The sequence below is a fragment of the Perna viridis genome, chromosome 11 (genome assembly GCF_037379345.1).
Source record: "Perna viridis isolate PV_CMFRI_1.1 ecotype Kerala chromosome 11, ASM3737934v1, whole genome shotgun sequence".
In the NCBI taxonomy this organism is placed as follows: Eukaryota; Metazoa; Mollusca; class Bivalvia; order Mytilida; family Mytilidae; genus Perna; species Perna viridis.
The window spans coordinates 20,407,027-20,424,477 of NC_142455.1; the positions used below are offsets into that span (position 1 = coordinate 20,407,027).

At 32.1% G+C, this 17,451-nt stretch overlaps 1 protein-coding gene across 3 annotated transcripts in view; it reads right to left on the minus strand.

Moving 5' to 3' along the window:
* Positions 1 to 17,283, minus strand: part of LOC148603278 (DNA mismatch repair protein Mlh1-like) — a 176,276-nt gene extending 158,993 nt beyond the window's left edge. For 2 of the 3 annotated variants that reach the window (XM_088551355.1, XM_088551357.1), the window contains exons 1-8: positions 17,145 to 17,283; positions 9,670 to 9,807; positions 9,137 to 9,227; positions 6,780 to 6,952; positions 4,648 to 4,720; positions 3,915 to 4,006; positions 2,607 to 2,649; positions 1,808 to 1,896 (exon numbers count right to left, since the gene is read on the minus strand). In XM_088551355.1, the coding sequence (XP_088407481.1) occupies positions 1,808 to 1,896; positions 2,607 to 2,649; positions 3,915 to 4,006; positions 4,648 to 4,720; positions 6,780 to 6,952; positions 9,137 to 9,227; positions 9,670 to 9,791 (683 nt within the window). In that variant the 5' untranslated portion in view covers positions 9,792 to 9,807; positions 17,145 to 17,283. Of the gene's footprint in view, positions 1 to 1,807; positions 1,897 to 2,606; positions 2,650 to 3,914; positions 4,007 to 4,647; positions 4,721 to 6,779; positions 6,953 to 9,136; positions 9,228 to 9,669; positions 9,808 to 10,493; positions 10,592 to 17,144 lie in introns of all 3 variants that reach the window. The other variant, XM_088551356.1, reaches the window with a different exon arrangement.
* Between the last annotated feature and the right edge of the window lie 168 nt (positions 17,284 to 17,451).

The following is a 17,451-nucleotide window of genomic DNA, read 5'->3' on the forward strand; positions in this document are numbered from 1 at the left end:
TTCTGTGTCATTTTCTTATGTAATACTGATTGACCTCATGTAACACATTTGAGTAGGTGTCTGAATAGATCAGTATAATGACCCGTTGACTGATAGGACAAAGCCAAGTTAAATAGAATGTTTAATTCATTAAAAGTCAGCTGGATAAAAACACCCACATCCTGGAATGACCTCAGTGTTCTAACATTTTTCAGAAATTGAGGTTTCCTTGGGAAAAATCCATATTAAATCAACTTTCCCACAGTCAATGACTGCTTTCCTAACAAAACAAATCCTTACAGCATATGAAATTTTCAACTTGCCATGGGAAAGTGTAACTAATTACCTAACTTTCCATGACCCAAATTTCACTTGCCTGGGTAATGGGAAATAGGAATTCTAGAACACTGGACCTGCTACAAATCTAGCAACAGCAATAATAAGCCCTAACCTAAAGTCCATAAAAGAGGTCATTGTCAGCATAAATACCTGATGCAGGAATCAGCAATCATGCAATCACAGGGGTCGTGCCGGGCTTTGCCAATGTTGCAATTTGCGATTTTTTATTATATCTGGCAACAAAAATAGCCAGTTGGCGATTTTCTTGGCGCCTTGGTTTTGTATATTAAAATTGACAGGAATTTATCAGCAATGGATATTCTCTCTAATTTTGTGTTGACATCTGCTCAGAGTTAATTGACTATGACCAATTTAGGACTGCAGGCAATTAAAGGTAATTAGACCAGGCGGCCGTGACTGACAATATCCTGATGGGAGGCGTCAATCAAATGTAAATATATTATTGAGCCAATCAAAACTCTCATCATCTGGTCAAAGGTAAACACAATTAAGGCCATGTGTGGGGCTACACATAAGTTTCACAGCCTTGTTTAACCATGCAACACATTCTGAAACACACTTACGTATTAACAGAATAAATTAAATCCAATTAACAATGATTATCCCATCAGGAAGTGTCTAAATACTTTGAAATGAAATAATTGGTAAAAGAAAATGGATGACATCTGTTAAATGGGGAGTCCCAAAATCTAATTAAAGAAATGCTATTCAGATATCAAGATAATTAAACAGGGACACAGTTAATGGTACATGGTACAAAATGTAGTTTGATAGAAATTTTATCTTTTCAGAAAAAGAAATTTGTTAAAAATAAAACAAATAAATTATAGTGTATTAGATAAATTAGCCCATAAAGGACAAAGGTGAACATGTTTTAAAATCATTGACTATATGAGAATAGTAATATAAAGTCTTGGATAGAAGTAAAATATCTGTTTCTGGAGTAGTACTTTCTTATTTTATGCATATGAAAGTGATAGACTAGAGCAAAAAACCAGCTTTATACATGCATCAAGAGTGAATCTTGGGTACATGTATGTCATGAATGGAGAGGTTATTTTGATGAATTGACAAAGATAATTCATCAGTGGTCTTTTTTTTTTTTTAAAAAGTATAATTTTTTTTGGCACCCTTCGGCTCCAATTTCTGAAAACTGGCAACAAAAAATGGCAGCTGGCGACAGAATTTTGGAAGCCATAGCAGCCCCTGAATCAGCTTAATTAATCAAATACATAACATCACATTTCACATAAGGCCAAATTTAAAATCAAGTTTGTTTTCCCTTACTCTTTTAACTAAATAATTTTACTGTCATTCCCTGACAACATTTTTTGCCTTTTTCACTTCTTTGATCGTATGAACTCAAGGAAAATACCCTACTACCTACCCAAAACCATGAACTAGGGTGGGGTTAGGGGAAACAAACATTATTTTAAGTGTGGCCTATTTCACAAAAGCACTAACTTACTTGGCAATAGATGGGCCAAAAATTGTTCTGATGTTGTCCACATAAGAAGAATTTACAGGAGTCCTTACATCTGCCATACTTTCACCATGCTGAAATTGAAGATTATACAGATATAAAAGAGACTTTTATTAACTTTCATAATAAAGTCATCCAAATATATAGTTTTCTTGTCCTGTATGATAATTGTAAGATTTAGAAGTCACCAACCATTCAAAGTTTACTTAGTTAAGTATCATACAGTGCACAAGCTTTAAATCCAAAGGGAGATAACTGATTTTCACAAAATACACATCATCATTTAATAAACAGGTATTTCAATTTGCATCTTGGACTGGTGGAACATGAGAAATCTGTAAGGGATATTTCAGAAAAAAAGCCTTGGTGGCGCAGAATGCAGTTGAGCCATGAATGTGTTGGTGAGAGGTAAAAATAGAATTTTACTTATAAAACATATGTGATGCATTTTCATTTTAATGTTTTGGGGGTATCCCTAAATGTCATTGCGTTCTTCCCCGAGGACACACTTATAGAAGAATAATCAAGAGAACCAAAATTCTAGCGGAAATCAGAAGAACATAATCTATGGACAAAGACCAGACATGGAATACAGACAAACACAACTAAGAACATAAAATAACCAAAACAATATACACAAAGTAACAAAAATAAATGAACAACTCAGATTAACCCTAAAAACTGGGAGCATGGACCAGCTGCACCGGTAGGGTAATGGAATAGCCCTAAGTTTTAATGTACATAAAAGTTAATATTCTAAACAATAACACAATAACCAACTTACTTTTTTTACTGTAAACCCCACACCACAGTTGTGAACTGCATACCTGTTATCAACAACAACAAATAAATTAATTTGAGATAAATACTGTTATCTGATTGGTTAAAATAATTTTGTTATATCTCAATGGATAAAAAAATATTGACACGCCCTTATTCAGTTAAATTCAGAGCTACTTTTCTCATGTTTAAAGATAAAAATATGTTTTAAAATTAATTCATAAGAATATGACAATAGACAATATTTTTATCATAGCCAATTCTTAATTGTACAGTAAACAAATTAAAGCACTTATAACCATAGATAGCAAAATGGTTTTTTTTAAATAAGACAGGGCAAGCAAGTGCTCTAAGATTCCAATTTCCCATTACTTAGTATCGTACTATTTTTTTACCCATGCGTTATATGACCCCGAGGTTAAAATATCATAGTGTAATTTTGAGCCCCATTGTATGATATTTTAACCCCTATTGCAAGTTGAATAAAATAAAGAGGTTAAAATACTGCAACAAGGGGTTTAAAATATCACAATAAGGGGTTCATTTATCATAAGGACGTATGTTAAAATAATCCCAATATTTCAACATACAGTCAATATTTCATACATTTCATTATTGACCGTGAGTTTAAGATACCAAAGATACCAAAGGATATATCAAGTTAAAATACTATATGAAACCAAGGTAAGTGTAATTTTGGTATGGGAAAGTAATATATTATATTCCACTTTTTCTCTTTTAAAAGTATAAAATTTGAAATTCTAAAAGGATTTACACCAAGTACAGAAATAACATTTTAACTATAAAGAAGTCAATTTTAATTTGGAAATTTTCCATGGAAATCTAAAATTTTAAAAAGTCCCAGGACACTAAAGAGGAAGTAGTCAAATTTATATTTATGGCCAAATGTATGTTTTTACGGATACTCTAGCTTCACATATTTTAAATTGATGGTTATCAGGATTTCTGAGGTTTTTTTTTAAAGTATTAAACTTCACAAAGGAATATACACTCATCAAAGATCTTTTCAACACTATTTCAGTCTAAACTAAAAAAAACTGATCATGATACATTATAAAATTTTCACTAAGCTTAGGCAAAAAAAAAAATTAAGTGTGTTTCTTGCTACATTACCTACCCTAGTTTTTTACCTACCCTATATATTTTATGGCCACTTTGGCTCAAGCACTGTTAAATGTCTACATTGTTTTCAAATTAAATCAAATACCTTATCTTTTTCTTACAGCTAGCAGAAATCAAGACTATAGTTTTTGGCCTTAAAAGGCTTTAATATAAAGTACCAATTTATTACCTGCTGACTACTTCAATAACCTTAGCATGTTCATCTGATGGACTTCTCAAAGCTTTTCTTCTGGTAGTGATATTATAAAATAAATCTTCTACCTGCAATTAGGAAATGTTTATTTCAACAGAATATCTTCAAAAGATTGTGTGACTATTTCATTTATAGCATCTTTAAGATTCATAAAACCTACTGTAACATATTAATTCCACATAAAAGTTAAAATGGGTGATATTTACCTTTGCTTTTAAGGGAACATAGTATCTTACAGGTCGGAGTACAGTAATTCCACAACCAAGTATCAATGATAGTATCTTGCTTCTTGCAACATGTTCATTCCATGAATTAGAGCCAAAGTAAGGCTGCTCCCCAATTCCAAAAGCATGATTATTTTCCAAAATTTTCACTAAAATTCTCAATCCCTGCTACTGCTTTTTTTCAATATCACGTGTCAAGTCAGGGCTCATCAAATAAAGTAGCAATTTTCTTTTAACTCCAAATTTCACTTTTCCATCACTTCTCATCTTTAGTTTAAGATGTCAATTTTGAGACTCATGTAACCAGCTGTATGATGAAATATAATTGTCTTACACATTTCCTAGTTTGTGATATATTTTGATATTTTTTCTCAAATTATAAGGCTCTAATAAATCAATGTCTGATCTGCAACTGATCAATGATGGATGTCAGATTGCAATTACAGTCACATGGATTGGTAGAGTAAGAACAAATAAACACTTACTGAAATCTGAGTGCCAACATTTCCAGCACAAGGTTTAACGGGTTCCTTTAACTTGCCATCACAGAACATACCCCTGAAGGAGAAAATAAAACCAATGCTGATTTACTGTTTTTAGTGAAGTGACTACCTGCTGTCTTACAGAATGTTTTTCAAATTGAACTGTGTAGTGCATTTGATTTTAAACTAACTAGCAATGAGACAGGTGCTGCTGGCAGAGCTGAACATGCTTACCTTTCCAGAGCACCTGATGTCACCTAAATTTTTGTAGGAGTTAATAGTGCAAGTGCTTTAGTTATTTATGTGACATTTTGTTTTTCTTATCAACAGTTTTTATGTGTAATCTATTTCATTCAGTTCGCTACATTGTATATGTAAAATGTTTAGTTTCCTACCTTCACGTTTAGGGCATGTTTTGGGATTTTGATAAATATTAATTGTCCAACTGCAGTGTGGGAAACCATTTTTTCTCAACTGGCCATTCTGGCTAGTGGAATATTGATTTTGCTAGCTAAATAGAAATTCAACTTGCCAAATTTTCTTGATGAAGGTGTCACAGTAAGAGCACCACATCCCTCTACTCTGCTCATATTTAAGCCATTTTCTTCCTATTTTCCATTCATTCAAAAAATGTCTGTGCTCTTCACATTTTTTGGGGTTATTTTTCTGTGCTATTATCGGTTTCTCCAGAATTTTACTATCTTCTGCCTTCCTTTTTATTTCTTCATCTATCTTTTCATTTGTTTTTAAATTTATCGAAAACTTTTCCATTTTCAAATATTCCTTCCCATTGAAGTTTTTCATGTACTTTACAGTAACAAAACAAGTACTGCATTTCTGAACTCATATTTTGAAAATAAAAATAAATTATATTTCAAGTTGCTTTTGTTTGTTTGTTGGGGTTTAACATCCGAGCAGCAATATTTCAGCTATATTCAGACGATATATTTCAAGAAATTGATCAGAGATTGATCATTATGAAGCAAATAGAAATGTTTATCATTTGATTCTTGTTCATTTTTATTTAGACAATAAACAACTAATTTGCAAGGTAACATATCTTAAGTTACAAAGATAATTTCGTTTGAATACTAATACGAGATCGGGACCATCCCATAGATTTTTGCCCATCCCGTTTACTGGAAATTAAAATGGCAGATCAAGTCAATAAAATTGTGCATATCATGCCAAAATTAATTTGACATATTCAAGCTAAACTTCTTCAATTGTAGGGAACATAGTTTTAATGTATGATGTTTAAAGGATCTTTTACTGAAAAACTGTTGGCCAATTAACCTTCCTTGGAACTCGCCAATCAAATGACAGTCACCAAATTGATGAGTGTAAGCTAATGAGAACTTGCCAAATTACACATCTACTCGTATTTGGTGAGCTGGCGAGCGGTGGTTTCCCAAACTGTAACTGTCGCTTTAATATTTCTTTTGCTGCCAATATTTCGTATTGTCACAATTTTGCTTTCCCTGAAAAGGTTGCTTAAGACAGATAAATTCTACTATGATTTCAATTATAATTAACTTGTCAAGGCAACCACATGATACAATTTGATTCACAAAGCATGAAATATTTAACTTAGAACAGATTTTGTTTGTTACAAAGAAGATTTTTTACAAAACCGCAGTTACCAGGTATCAAGTTTTCATGTGACATGTATATATATAACAAAATGAAATAAATGCTGAAAATACAAGAAACAGTCATAAATAACAGAATCTGTCCTCATTTTTGTTCAGTTTTTAGTTCCATAAATCTTGTCTTTAGGACAAAATAAAAATGTCTTAGATTCTCATCCCCTCCATACCTAATTTTGTTACCTTCCCTTAAAAGTTTTATTTTGATTTATTTCATTCCAATTTAGGTAAATTTCTTTCAAAAAGCATTTTTCACTTAAATTGATGAAAATAAAATTTTAAGTTTGCCAGCCTGCCTGCCCAAAATTTTTAAAAATGTTGAATGAGAATCTGGGAATTTTTTTTATGATGGCCTTATTCAATTATTTGACCAAAAAAAAATAAAAATTAAGGAAAAGACTTCGTAAAATCACTGGTATACCAAAATAATTAGAAAAATTCAAATTTTCTGGTTTTTCATTCACTTATATAAGCAAATAAACATACTTATAAGCACATTTAGAGTCAGCTGTTCTTGTTGTTATGGTAACATGAGCTACATGGCTAATACTGGCTAAGGCCTCTCCACGGAAACCATAGGTTGCAATGGAATTCAGATCTTCAAATTTCTGTAATTTACTAGTTGTAAATCTTTCACACACAATGTCCATGTCATCTTTCTGTAAAATAAAAAAATAAAAAATGTTTAATTCACTAAACTCAGACAAACTGGATTAATTTGAAACAATGACAATTACTGAGGTCAAATCCCGAACAACTGGGGCCAGTATGGACAAAACAAAAATCTAAACCCTATAGTACAATGAAAGACTAATCTTATCAAAGAATCCCAGGAATTCAAAATATTTAATTTAAACTCAATGAAATTGGTCACAAAATTAGAAATTTATACAAAGTTCAAGAAAATGTTGGTATTGGACCCCCTTTATGATCGGTACTGATCATGCCCTGTAATTTTTTTTTTTTCACATCCTAATAGCAGAGACTATTAGCTAGCAGGGTCTTCCCATCACATTGGAAAATGAGAGAAATAAATGTGAACTGATTAATGATAAAAGTCACGTTCTTTCTGTCTCACCCTTTGGAGCCGTAACTCTCAAAATCAATTAATCCCAAACAATACAGTCAGCTCAAGGTACAATATGATAAATTATATATTTTAAGAAGAAAAATCATACTCTTGGAATTTTTTTGTATTATTTCATGTTTGCAGATATATTGAAGAAAATGTCTGAACTAGAATAAACTTAATCATTAATAAATAACATCAAATAAAGACCATTTTAATATAATAAATATAAATTTCTGTTGAAGTTGACAACAACTTGTTCAGATTTGAATCCAAAAAAGACTTGCAGGCTGATCTTTCAGTTTAATCTGATCAGAAATAAGTCTAGACTACGCAACCAGGTCTTCTGAAGTTGCTACTTTGTTTATCTTCATGATGAAGAATTCTCAAAGAAAATTTCCAAAAATAAGTACAATCAGCGTATGGATAGGGAAACACTGTTAGTTGCACTGGTCTCAAAAAGTAATGACAAAGCTGCCATTTTATGTACCTTGAAGTATCATTATGCTAATGGTACAACGATTGAAAAACATTTTCACAAAATTTACATGAAAATTCAAATTTTTACCTTTTCTGCTGACATCATAAAGGCAAATTACTCACACATGTAACAATATTCATGCACTTTCGTAGTTAATTACAAATATAATTTTAATGTTGATATTCTCAGATTTATTTTGAATATTTTTCATCAGCATTCACACAAATTATGCACTTGCATTGAACAGATCAAGGTTCAGTGTGTTCAAGGTACTACATTGAGGGGAGGCCATTTGACCCAGAAGTTAAAGTGAGACCATACTCTTTACAAAAAGCTGGATTATCTCCCTTGGATAATATCATCAAGAAGATATTTTTTCATTCAACTCATCACAATATGATTCCTAGACAGATGTTTACATAACAAAAGGCTCCCATGGGCATGAATGGCTCAACTGGTTAAATTTTTGCCTTTAAAGGACAATAAATCTAACAAGGAGTAGTCAGACAATTTTGACTCACTTTGGTAGGACTTATCAAATGGATCATCAATTGAAAGTTTCTTTCTACATATTATATTTTCAAGATGTTGGCTGAGAACTGCTAAAAACATCATTTTTTGCCTTTCAAAGGCAATTACTCTAACTCTAAGTCAATTGACAACTTAGATCTCCAAACACTTTTGTAGGCATTATCATAATGATTGTTTCAAAAAGTGAAAGTTTCTTTCTATCTGTTATAGTCAGCAAGATATCAGCTGACAACGGTAAAAAAAAAACATTTTTCACCTTTCAAGTGCAATAACTCAAAGTCTTCCGACAACTTTGACCTAATGTCGACTTTTGTAAGCCTTATAATGAAGATCATTTCGGCAATAGATACAATTTGGCTAAACCTAACCCTTTTGGAGATATACACAAAAAACTTCTGTCAGACCCCTGATTTCTATTTTTAATTACAGCAGCCATGTTTTTTTCAACTCATTAAAAATCCCCACATTAGTTCTATGCAGAACATCCTAAGGTACATTCATACCAAGTTTGATTCTAATTGTTCAAGTAGTTTCAGAGGACAAGGGTTTTGAAAAATCGTTAACAACTACCACAGATGCCAAGAGATGGCAATAGCTCACGTGAGCTAAAAATGTGTATTAAATTTGCCAAAGTGTCAGTCAAATGAACTTATTAATGTTTTAACTGAAACAAAGAACAAAAAGAAGCAATTTTTGTGCGAGTATAAATTTTCAGTGGAGCAATTGCTGAGAGTTCAAATCTACATGATTTTAAGTTCTTACCCTAATACCAGATCCATTGTCTTGGATTTGCAGTAGCTTCAATCCCCCTTGTTTTACAGTAACTTGAATGGAAGTGGATTTAGCATCTAAACTAAGAAAGAAAATAAGATGCATAAATCCGAAAATTATTATGCAAATAAAAATTGTGCAAGTAATAATTCAAGATATAGTTTTATTCGTTCCAATCTGTCTGCTCTTAGGAGTTAATACACATCGAAAATTTAATAGTTTCTATTGCATTTTAGGGTCATTTACAGAGTTATATCCCATAATTCTAAATTCTATAGTACATTCTCTATTACTTTCATCTATTATGAACATGCATTTAATGAAGATCCACATGCAATTTTTCTGTTTACTTAAGAATTTTTAACAAAATATCAAAAATAAAATATGTAGGCTTTCCAACCATGTATCACATTTTACATGATTCTCAGCTGGAGTTTTATTTCAATATTTAACATTTCAGGACAAAAATTAAAATTTCAATAGTTAAATTGTAGTCTAGAGCACTGATTTTCTGACTGAAATACCTGTTTTCAATCATTTCTTTTAAAGCATTGGCAGGTCTCTGAATAACTTCTCCTGCAGCAATCCTGTTGACAACAACCTCGTCAAGCTTCTTTATAACCCCTGGTGAAGGTTTGTTGGTCATGTTCTGGTTATTCTATCTGAAAATAAATAAAATGTCAATTACATCTATCAAATTCTTTTAAAACTTTAATCCTGATTCCTTATAACTATATCCCTGTAGTAAAATATGAAAATAAAACCCATTAGTCGGAATTTATATTACTTACAACTTATGTAAAACTAACAGGTACAAATAATTTCATCCATCGGTATAAGACATAAAAACAACATGAAATCTTCAATGTTGATATGTCGCCTAAATATAGCTGAAATATTGCAGCTCAGGAGTTCAACACAAACAATCAATGTCGATAAAATATTCAAATTACTGCAGGAATATTGTAATTTTATAAAGTTAAGTTAAAGTATATTGTGACTGCTATTGATCGCCATTAAGCTTAGGCCCAAAGAAATAATATGTTGGTTTCCTGATAACTAACTACCGTAAACATTTTATGGCCATTTTGGCTCAAGCACTGTTAAAGTCTAGATTGTTTCCCCATTAACTCAGTAAAAAATGTTCTTGAAAAATAAAATAATTTCTGTACCTAGCTACCTTTTTTATTCTTCTGGCAGCAGGAAACAAGACTAAATTTATTTTTGGCCTTTGTAGAATACATGTGTTGATCTCCAATAATGACTTCCTTATTCCTTACAATACATGCATATTGTACATGCTGATGTTACCTCTGGTCATGAAAAACATATTTTACTGCTACCCTACCTTCCCTATTTTTGTGCCTATCCTAAACATTTAATGACTATTCTGGCTCAACCACCATTATTGCCTTCATTCTTTCCCTGTTAACTCAATGTCAGTTTCTGAAAAATAATATAATTTACCTACCTACCTACCCTATTTTTTGAGTCCATTCTAAACATTTAAAGGCCACTTTATGTCAACCTAAGCACTGAAATTACCATATTTTTCTTGTATACCACACACTTTTTTCAACTATTTATATGTTCCAGGAAGGGGTACGCACAAAACATCAAAACAATGAGTTTCTAGATATTTTTTTTTAACATAATTTGAAGTCCGTAATTTTCGAAATCAGAACTTAAGTCATCAACTAAAGACAACATTGATCCATTTTTGTATTTTTGAGAAAAGTTTTATTTGAAATAAACAGTTTTACTGCTATTTAATCCATCAATGCAGTTTTCAAAGTTGGTACAAAAAACAACCACTAGCTTCTTATTTTTCTCTCAAAACAAACTGTCCTAATTATAACTTCTTCACCAGTAAGCAATGGGAGCATTAAATACTCAATAACAGGAGTGCCAACCTACCCATTGTCAATTAATTATCAAATAACAAAAGTTCAATTTAAAAGTTGAAACCAATTGTCACTAATCCTTTAATCCTCTTGATGAACTGTTCCCAGATGTCAAATATCAATACACAAGCTTGGCAAATTACAACATCTTTTTTATAAGCAGTCGGAATTGACTCCATTATTTTAGTGAAATACCTGATTTGCATATGAGAAATGTAAAAATTTCAGCTGACATGTTCAATGGACCTAGATTAATGATGAAAGGATACCAATATCAAGGAATTTACCGGAATCCTTTCATCTCAATGTGGTCTTCTGCTTGTGATCATTCCTCATTGCCCAGTGCGCATTTTAAACAGAAATAAACTTTTTTCGTTGATCTTCCTTGCCAAGAAGGGGGTGTGTGGAATACACAAAAGAATGTGGTAAGTAAATTGACAGGACATCATTTTTACAGCAATTCCAAATAAATTTATAACAAATACAGATGTAAAAAAACAGTACCACAAAATTTTACTTTGGTTGAAGTAAAGGTTCACTACCGCTAACGACTATTTTGACGATTTCCTCTTCCAACGGTAGGCATGGGCAATGGTCGACAGTTTGTGTCCACCTTTAGACACATTCCCATCGGCCCACGGTAATCATGTGGTTGACCTCTGTCCACGTTGCCCATGCATTCTGGTGGTGTCTTTTAAGTCTTGTTTAGTTAGCAGAAATTGGAATTAAAACTTATTCTTATGTAATAAATATTAAGGTCCTGTTGTATTATAAGAATCATATCTAATTGTATGATCTTGTGGGAACAAATACTTCACAGGTGTCAATAAAGATTCTTATAATTGACCGTCATCAATTATCTGTAGGGCGGGGATTAAAGCAGAGAAGTGTGATCATTTGCCAACAAATGAATAATAACAAAGTATCTGCAGTAACCTTTGACAGGTGCCATTTGATCTCTTTAATTGACAGTTAATCAATTAATGGTAGTGGCATTTTTGAATACAGTGCAGCACTATTACTTGTCAACAAATAAATTGTATTATATTAGAAAATTTGATTTAACATTTATCAAGTGTTACTTGATGGATTAGAATGCATTTAGAAATACTCAATAGTTCAACATAACTTATATGAATTTGGAAACAACAATTAATCCTGTAAGATGAATTCTGAGAAAAATACTCTTATGGCCATGTGATGGAAAAAGTGTTCCCATTCTTTTGCTTATATTTAAAATTCCTAGAGAAAATCTGCTAAGATTGGATGTGTAACCCCCTATGAAAGATATAACCATTTTCACTTGCATCCCTTCTTTCTACGCACCACATCATGTTGCTATGAATTTCTCACGGTGGCTAAAGATGCAGGTATTCTTTCCGAACTTTGATTGACAGGTAATCAATTAAATAAAATGTCGAGGGTGTGGTTTTAAATAAAGAGACAATATTGTTGATTGACAGGTAATAAATTAAAGGAATATTGAAGGTATGGTTTAAAGTACATTTTTGTATTGAGAACTGAAAATGGACAGTCAACCTGCGCGTATAGGAAAATGGAACTTACATGTACCTGAGAAGACATACATATAGGTGATTTAATCTTGTGTGTACAAAGATTGAGGAGAAATAAATGTTAGTTTTTTTCAACAACCGTAGAAAAATAAATTATAAGATAAGATGAGTGCAAACTTCATGAAATTCGAGAAAAGATGTGTTTATGTATAATCGAAACAAACGAGGGCTGGTGTTACGAATTTTGCTAAAATTTGAAAGTTACTCTCAACTATGATAATATAATATGTATCCATTTCAACAACTACAAGTGAAAGGCAAAATAACGCAAAACATACGAAATCTAATTTTTGTCCTGTTTTAGTATTGAAATAAATTGGAGATTTTCAGAAAAAGGTCTACCTCATTTGAAGTTGGCACACCAGTTTTAATAAAGATACAAATGAGCTTAATTTATTCTATATATAGTAAGCCGTAAAATTCATACTAGATTATTTTGATTTTTTTTTTTTTTTTTAATTAGATCATATCTGGGGGATTCGAACACACAATTTTTATTCTAAAAGACGTTTTAAATGTCGAAATTTTGATTAAAAAAAAAACACTTTGGATGTCCCTCATATGCTTCTGCAATCATGAAAATTAAATTAGGTTTCTTTTAATTCTTTAATCTTAATATTTAATTACCAAACAATGCCGTCTCGTTAATTAGCAGTAGATTGACCACTTTCTGAATATTGGCTAAGTGTGACACCCTTGGGTATTAAGTAGTGACATTACACAGATAATACACACTATTTCCTGTACAATTAGTGAGATTTCACTAAATAAGTTAACGTTTTAAACACATTGATTAATTCGATTTCTAGGTGGCTATGACAATATCACAACTGTATTACAAGATCATTACATTTTGTAAATAGAAAAAATGTTTGTAGTGAGCATGATTTTACAAGATTTTACATGTTTTTTACAAGAACAGTGAATATTTTATTATTTAAAAGAAAAATGTGATTGCCCTTGTGTCATTTACCTGTTTGTATATTCATGAACTAACAATGAATATTTCAGTAATGAAAATAATAATGTTTCTGGAATAAAGTTCGAGAAGATTCTAAAAAAATTTCAAAATAAACCACTTTAATGGAAATCTATTTTCGAAAGTGCATTTTGATATGCAAAGATTTTCGGTAATTAAATAAAATTAAAAAGTCTTAATCAAAAGGTCTGAAATTCTGACTTAACATCAGCAGTTATAAAAAATTAAAAAAACAATATTTATATTTCTATATATCTCTTGTGTTTTTTGAATGAGGGTGTAGAATTTTAAATACTTTCATGTATTATTACTCCTTCCTATTATCAAATAAGGCACAATGTTCGTCGATCAATAACTGTTGCCATGTCAACGAAACGTCAATTAATCTCATACCATGCTCAAAATACAGGGACACACCTATTGATGATACATAAAAAGCAATGATTGGACGACGATATTACAAAGGTGTTAATCAAATTTGCATAAGAAAATGACGCACTTAACACATTTTTGTCGTTGTTGGTCTAAAAACGAAAGTAGATAAAGGCGTCCTGTAGAAATTATTACGTAAGATACCTGTCAGTAAAACAAATAGTTCGCAAATACTCAAGTTTCTTGAACATCGTAATTTATAATTTGTATGCTACTGTTTTATATAATAACAGAACTAATCATCTTCATCTTAAAGAATGAATTGCATATTCAACTTAAGACAGGAAATTTTCACTCATAACTATATTCGGCTGACGTGTGCTCGGATAATATGTGGTTAAATCTGTTGCCGTTTGAAAACTCATGAACTACACGGTGCAATACTTCTGGATCATACATTATCCTCCCACTTTCAAATTTTCATGAAATGACACGATACTGAAATTGGTTAATTATAGATCGTAAGTTAAAGCAGTGATTGGGATTCAAATTTTGCCAATGGGACTTTAACCCCCTTCCCCTTCAATTCAATGGGACATTCTAAAAAAAACTTGGAACAAAATTTGGAATAGCAGCTAAGGCCAGCTAGACATTGATATTGAAGACCAAATGTGGCATAAATAAACTTTAATTTACACTGCAGATCAAATGTTTATTAAGAGTTAACACTTAAAGTGTCAATTGCTACATCATATTATTCTTTTCTGTTGTTTGAGTTTTTATACTAATGTATTGTCTAGTGCTTAATCATAGTCCACAGCTCCCCCATCAGTTAGACCCTAACTTGGCTATTTAAGTAGTCTATCACAAATGACAGGAAAGAGTCTATTTTTTTTTTTTTTCGCTCGCTTGCAATCAGATTTTGAATTTTTTTGGGGGATACTTCAGGACCAGATAATGTGACTCCACCATTACCAATATTTTCAATAGGGAGTTCATAATCGTGTCCAGCTGCCAAGTTAGTTTCTACAACAATTGCAAATTGATTCTGGTAATTACCATCATTAATATTTTTTTTGGCTTTGAAAAAGATAATTTCTTCTGTTTTGGGTCTAGCTTAAAAATATCTTTGGTGGCATTTTCCATTTCAAATGGGACCGCTAGTCCATGCTTTTCTGATACAGGGTTCGACGTTAACTTTTATATTCACTTGTCCAGTCGGGCAAGTGACATATGTGATTCACTTGCCCGAAATATTGAAATACTTGCCCGGAACTTTGTGTCCCCTGCTTGGCCATGCTTACTCCCACGACACTTGGGGAGAACTGATTAATTGCAAGCCAAATAAATCGAAAAGCCGTCATATTTTTTGCGGGAATAAGGGGTAAAACAAGAAGCAAAGAAATTACAAGTATTCATGTGAGGAGTTTTTATTTCACATCTTTAGTTTAACAAATGGACAACAATAACTATCTTCAATAGAATTTTATTTCTCTTTTTCTCTCATATTTTCGAAGTTTTCGATACAGATTTCTTACAGTTTTCCAAAGTAAGAAATTCCATAAATAAATCGCGATGTTCAATTGGATAACGAAAATAGATGTACAATTGGACGCATCCGATTGGTCGACATTAATATCATACGATCTATTTTTGGCAAAGGGAAAATCAGAAAACTATCCAATGATAATCTAGGTCAGCAAGGTTGGGAAGAACGGCGAACTATACAGAAGTAATTTTCGATGTTTTAGAGCTGCGATGATCAGAAATAATGTAATTTGGGCACATATTTTTTTCATTTGCCCAGTCGGGCAACTTTGATGTCGTTTTTACTTGCCCAGACCGGCGATTTACTTGCCCAGGGCAATCGGGCAACCGTTAATGTCGAACCCTGTGATATTATCAAATTATTTTCATTCTTTAAAACAATGTTAATTGTTCTTTCAAACGCATAAGCGATCAAGAATATGTAATCTAAAATATCGACTAAGTACCATTTCGTTTCCTGGTCTTCAAATCCCCTCGAAAACGTGGCAATCAAAACATTTGCCTGCAGCTAATAAAAACATTGTTAAAAGACACGTTCATGCCTTTTTTTACTGTCACAAGTAGTGGACAACAAAACACTCCACCATCAATGATGGAAACTAGATGCTTAAAGTTCAAACCATTTAATTTGTATTAAAATCTAATTATCTTAATTCCTAAGTAAACACATGTTGGCCTCACAATTTTGGCTTTAGTTTAGGCCAATTATACGTGAAAGAAAATTTATTCTCACGGTCAAGGTAATGATTGACACATTGTTCTTTTATTTGTCAACCGTTTGAACTCTGTAATAAAATTGCCATTCGTGGATTAAATCCAATCAACAGGTGATTACGCATCCACCGGAGACCGTGGGGGTGGACACTATACTGCCAACTAGACACGGTGGGCACATGGATGTCTGTCCACCGTGGGCTCAAAGGGAAGGCAAAGCGTGGACAACTTGATTTCTCCACTGTGGGTGAGTGGAATCATCAAAATAGTTGTTAGCTGTGGTGTATCTTAGTTGGAGTGTTAAGGCTGGATAGAATACAATTATGTAGGTTTATCTGGATTCTTCCCTTCTGCCCATAACTTCATGGACAATACGATATAGCAGTGGAAAATATACAAATATGCATGTTACTTTCCCAGGACAGTCTCAACACAAGGTTTAACCTGCCAAAGAAATAAAATGAAAATGTTAACTAACCAACCCTATCTTTGTTTACAGTGAAACATGATTATTTTTTACCTAAACTGTTACCAAATAGACCGGGCTCCAATCCTAAGAAGTGCAAGGTATAGGTACAATACAATACTTTGTTAGCACAAACTCATTTACAAATAATGTGAGGAATATAGAAATTATCATGCTCTATAGACTATGCCTGGCTATGGTCACATCTGCTAGTACATTTTATTGTTAAGTAGTATAGAGAACTGTCTCTTATTAGTGTACTCATTTGATCAAGACAGCACTATGCATTGTCATTTTTTCTTTGGTTAGGAACTTCCATAAGGGCCAAGGGATGCCCAAGGCATGTATAAATATAACAATAATAAATCGTCTGCTACAAAGCAAAACGTGATAGACCTGTTTATGAGAAATATGAACGAATGACAACTACTGGCATGTATACCTAGTACTGTTGTGACTTGAAAAGACAGGAAAGTTAATCAAATAACATTAGTCTGGGTGTTTCAAAACAGTCAAATAGTTAACATCGCACTTGTCAGCAAAATACCCGCCATAAAGGGTAGATAACTCAAACATTTCCGTTTTAACGCGAAGTAATCTCCTTAGAAACCAATATAGTCCATATCCTAAAAATAAGCGTCCTCTAAGACAATATTTTGCATTATTCCTTCAAATATAGAATAAAATATATAAAATTAATACTATAAAGTTGTTTAAGATTATCCTCTACCAAAATCAAATGTTTCATT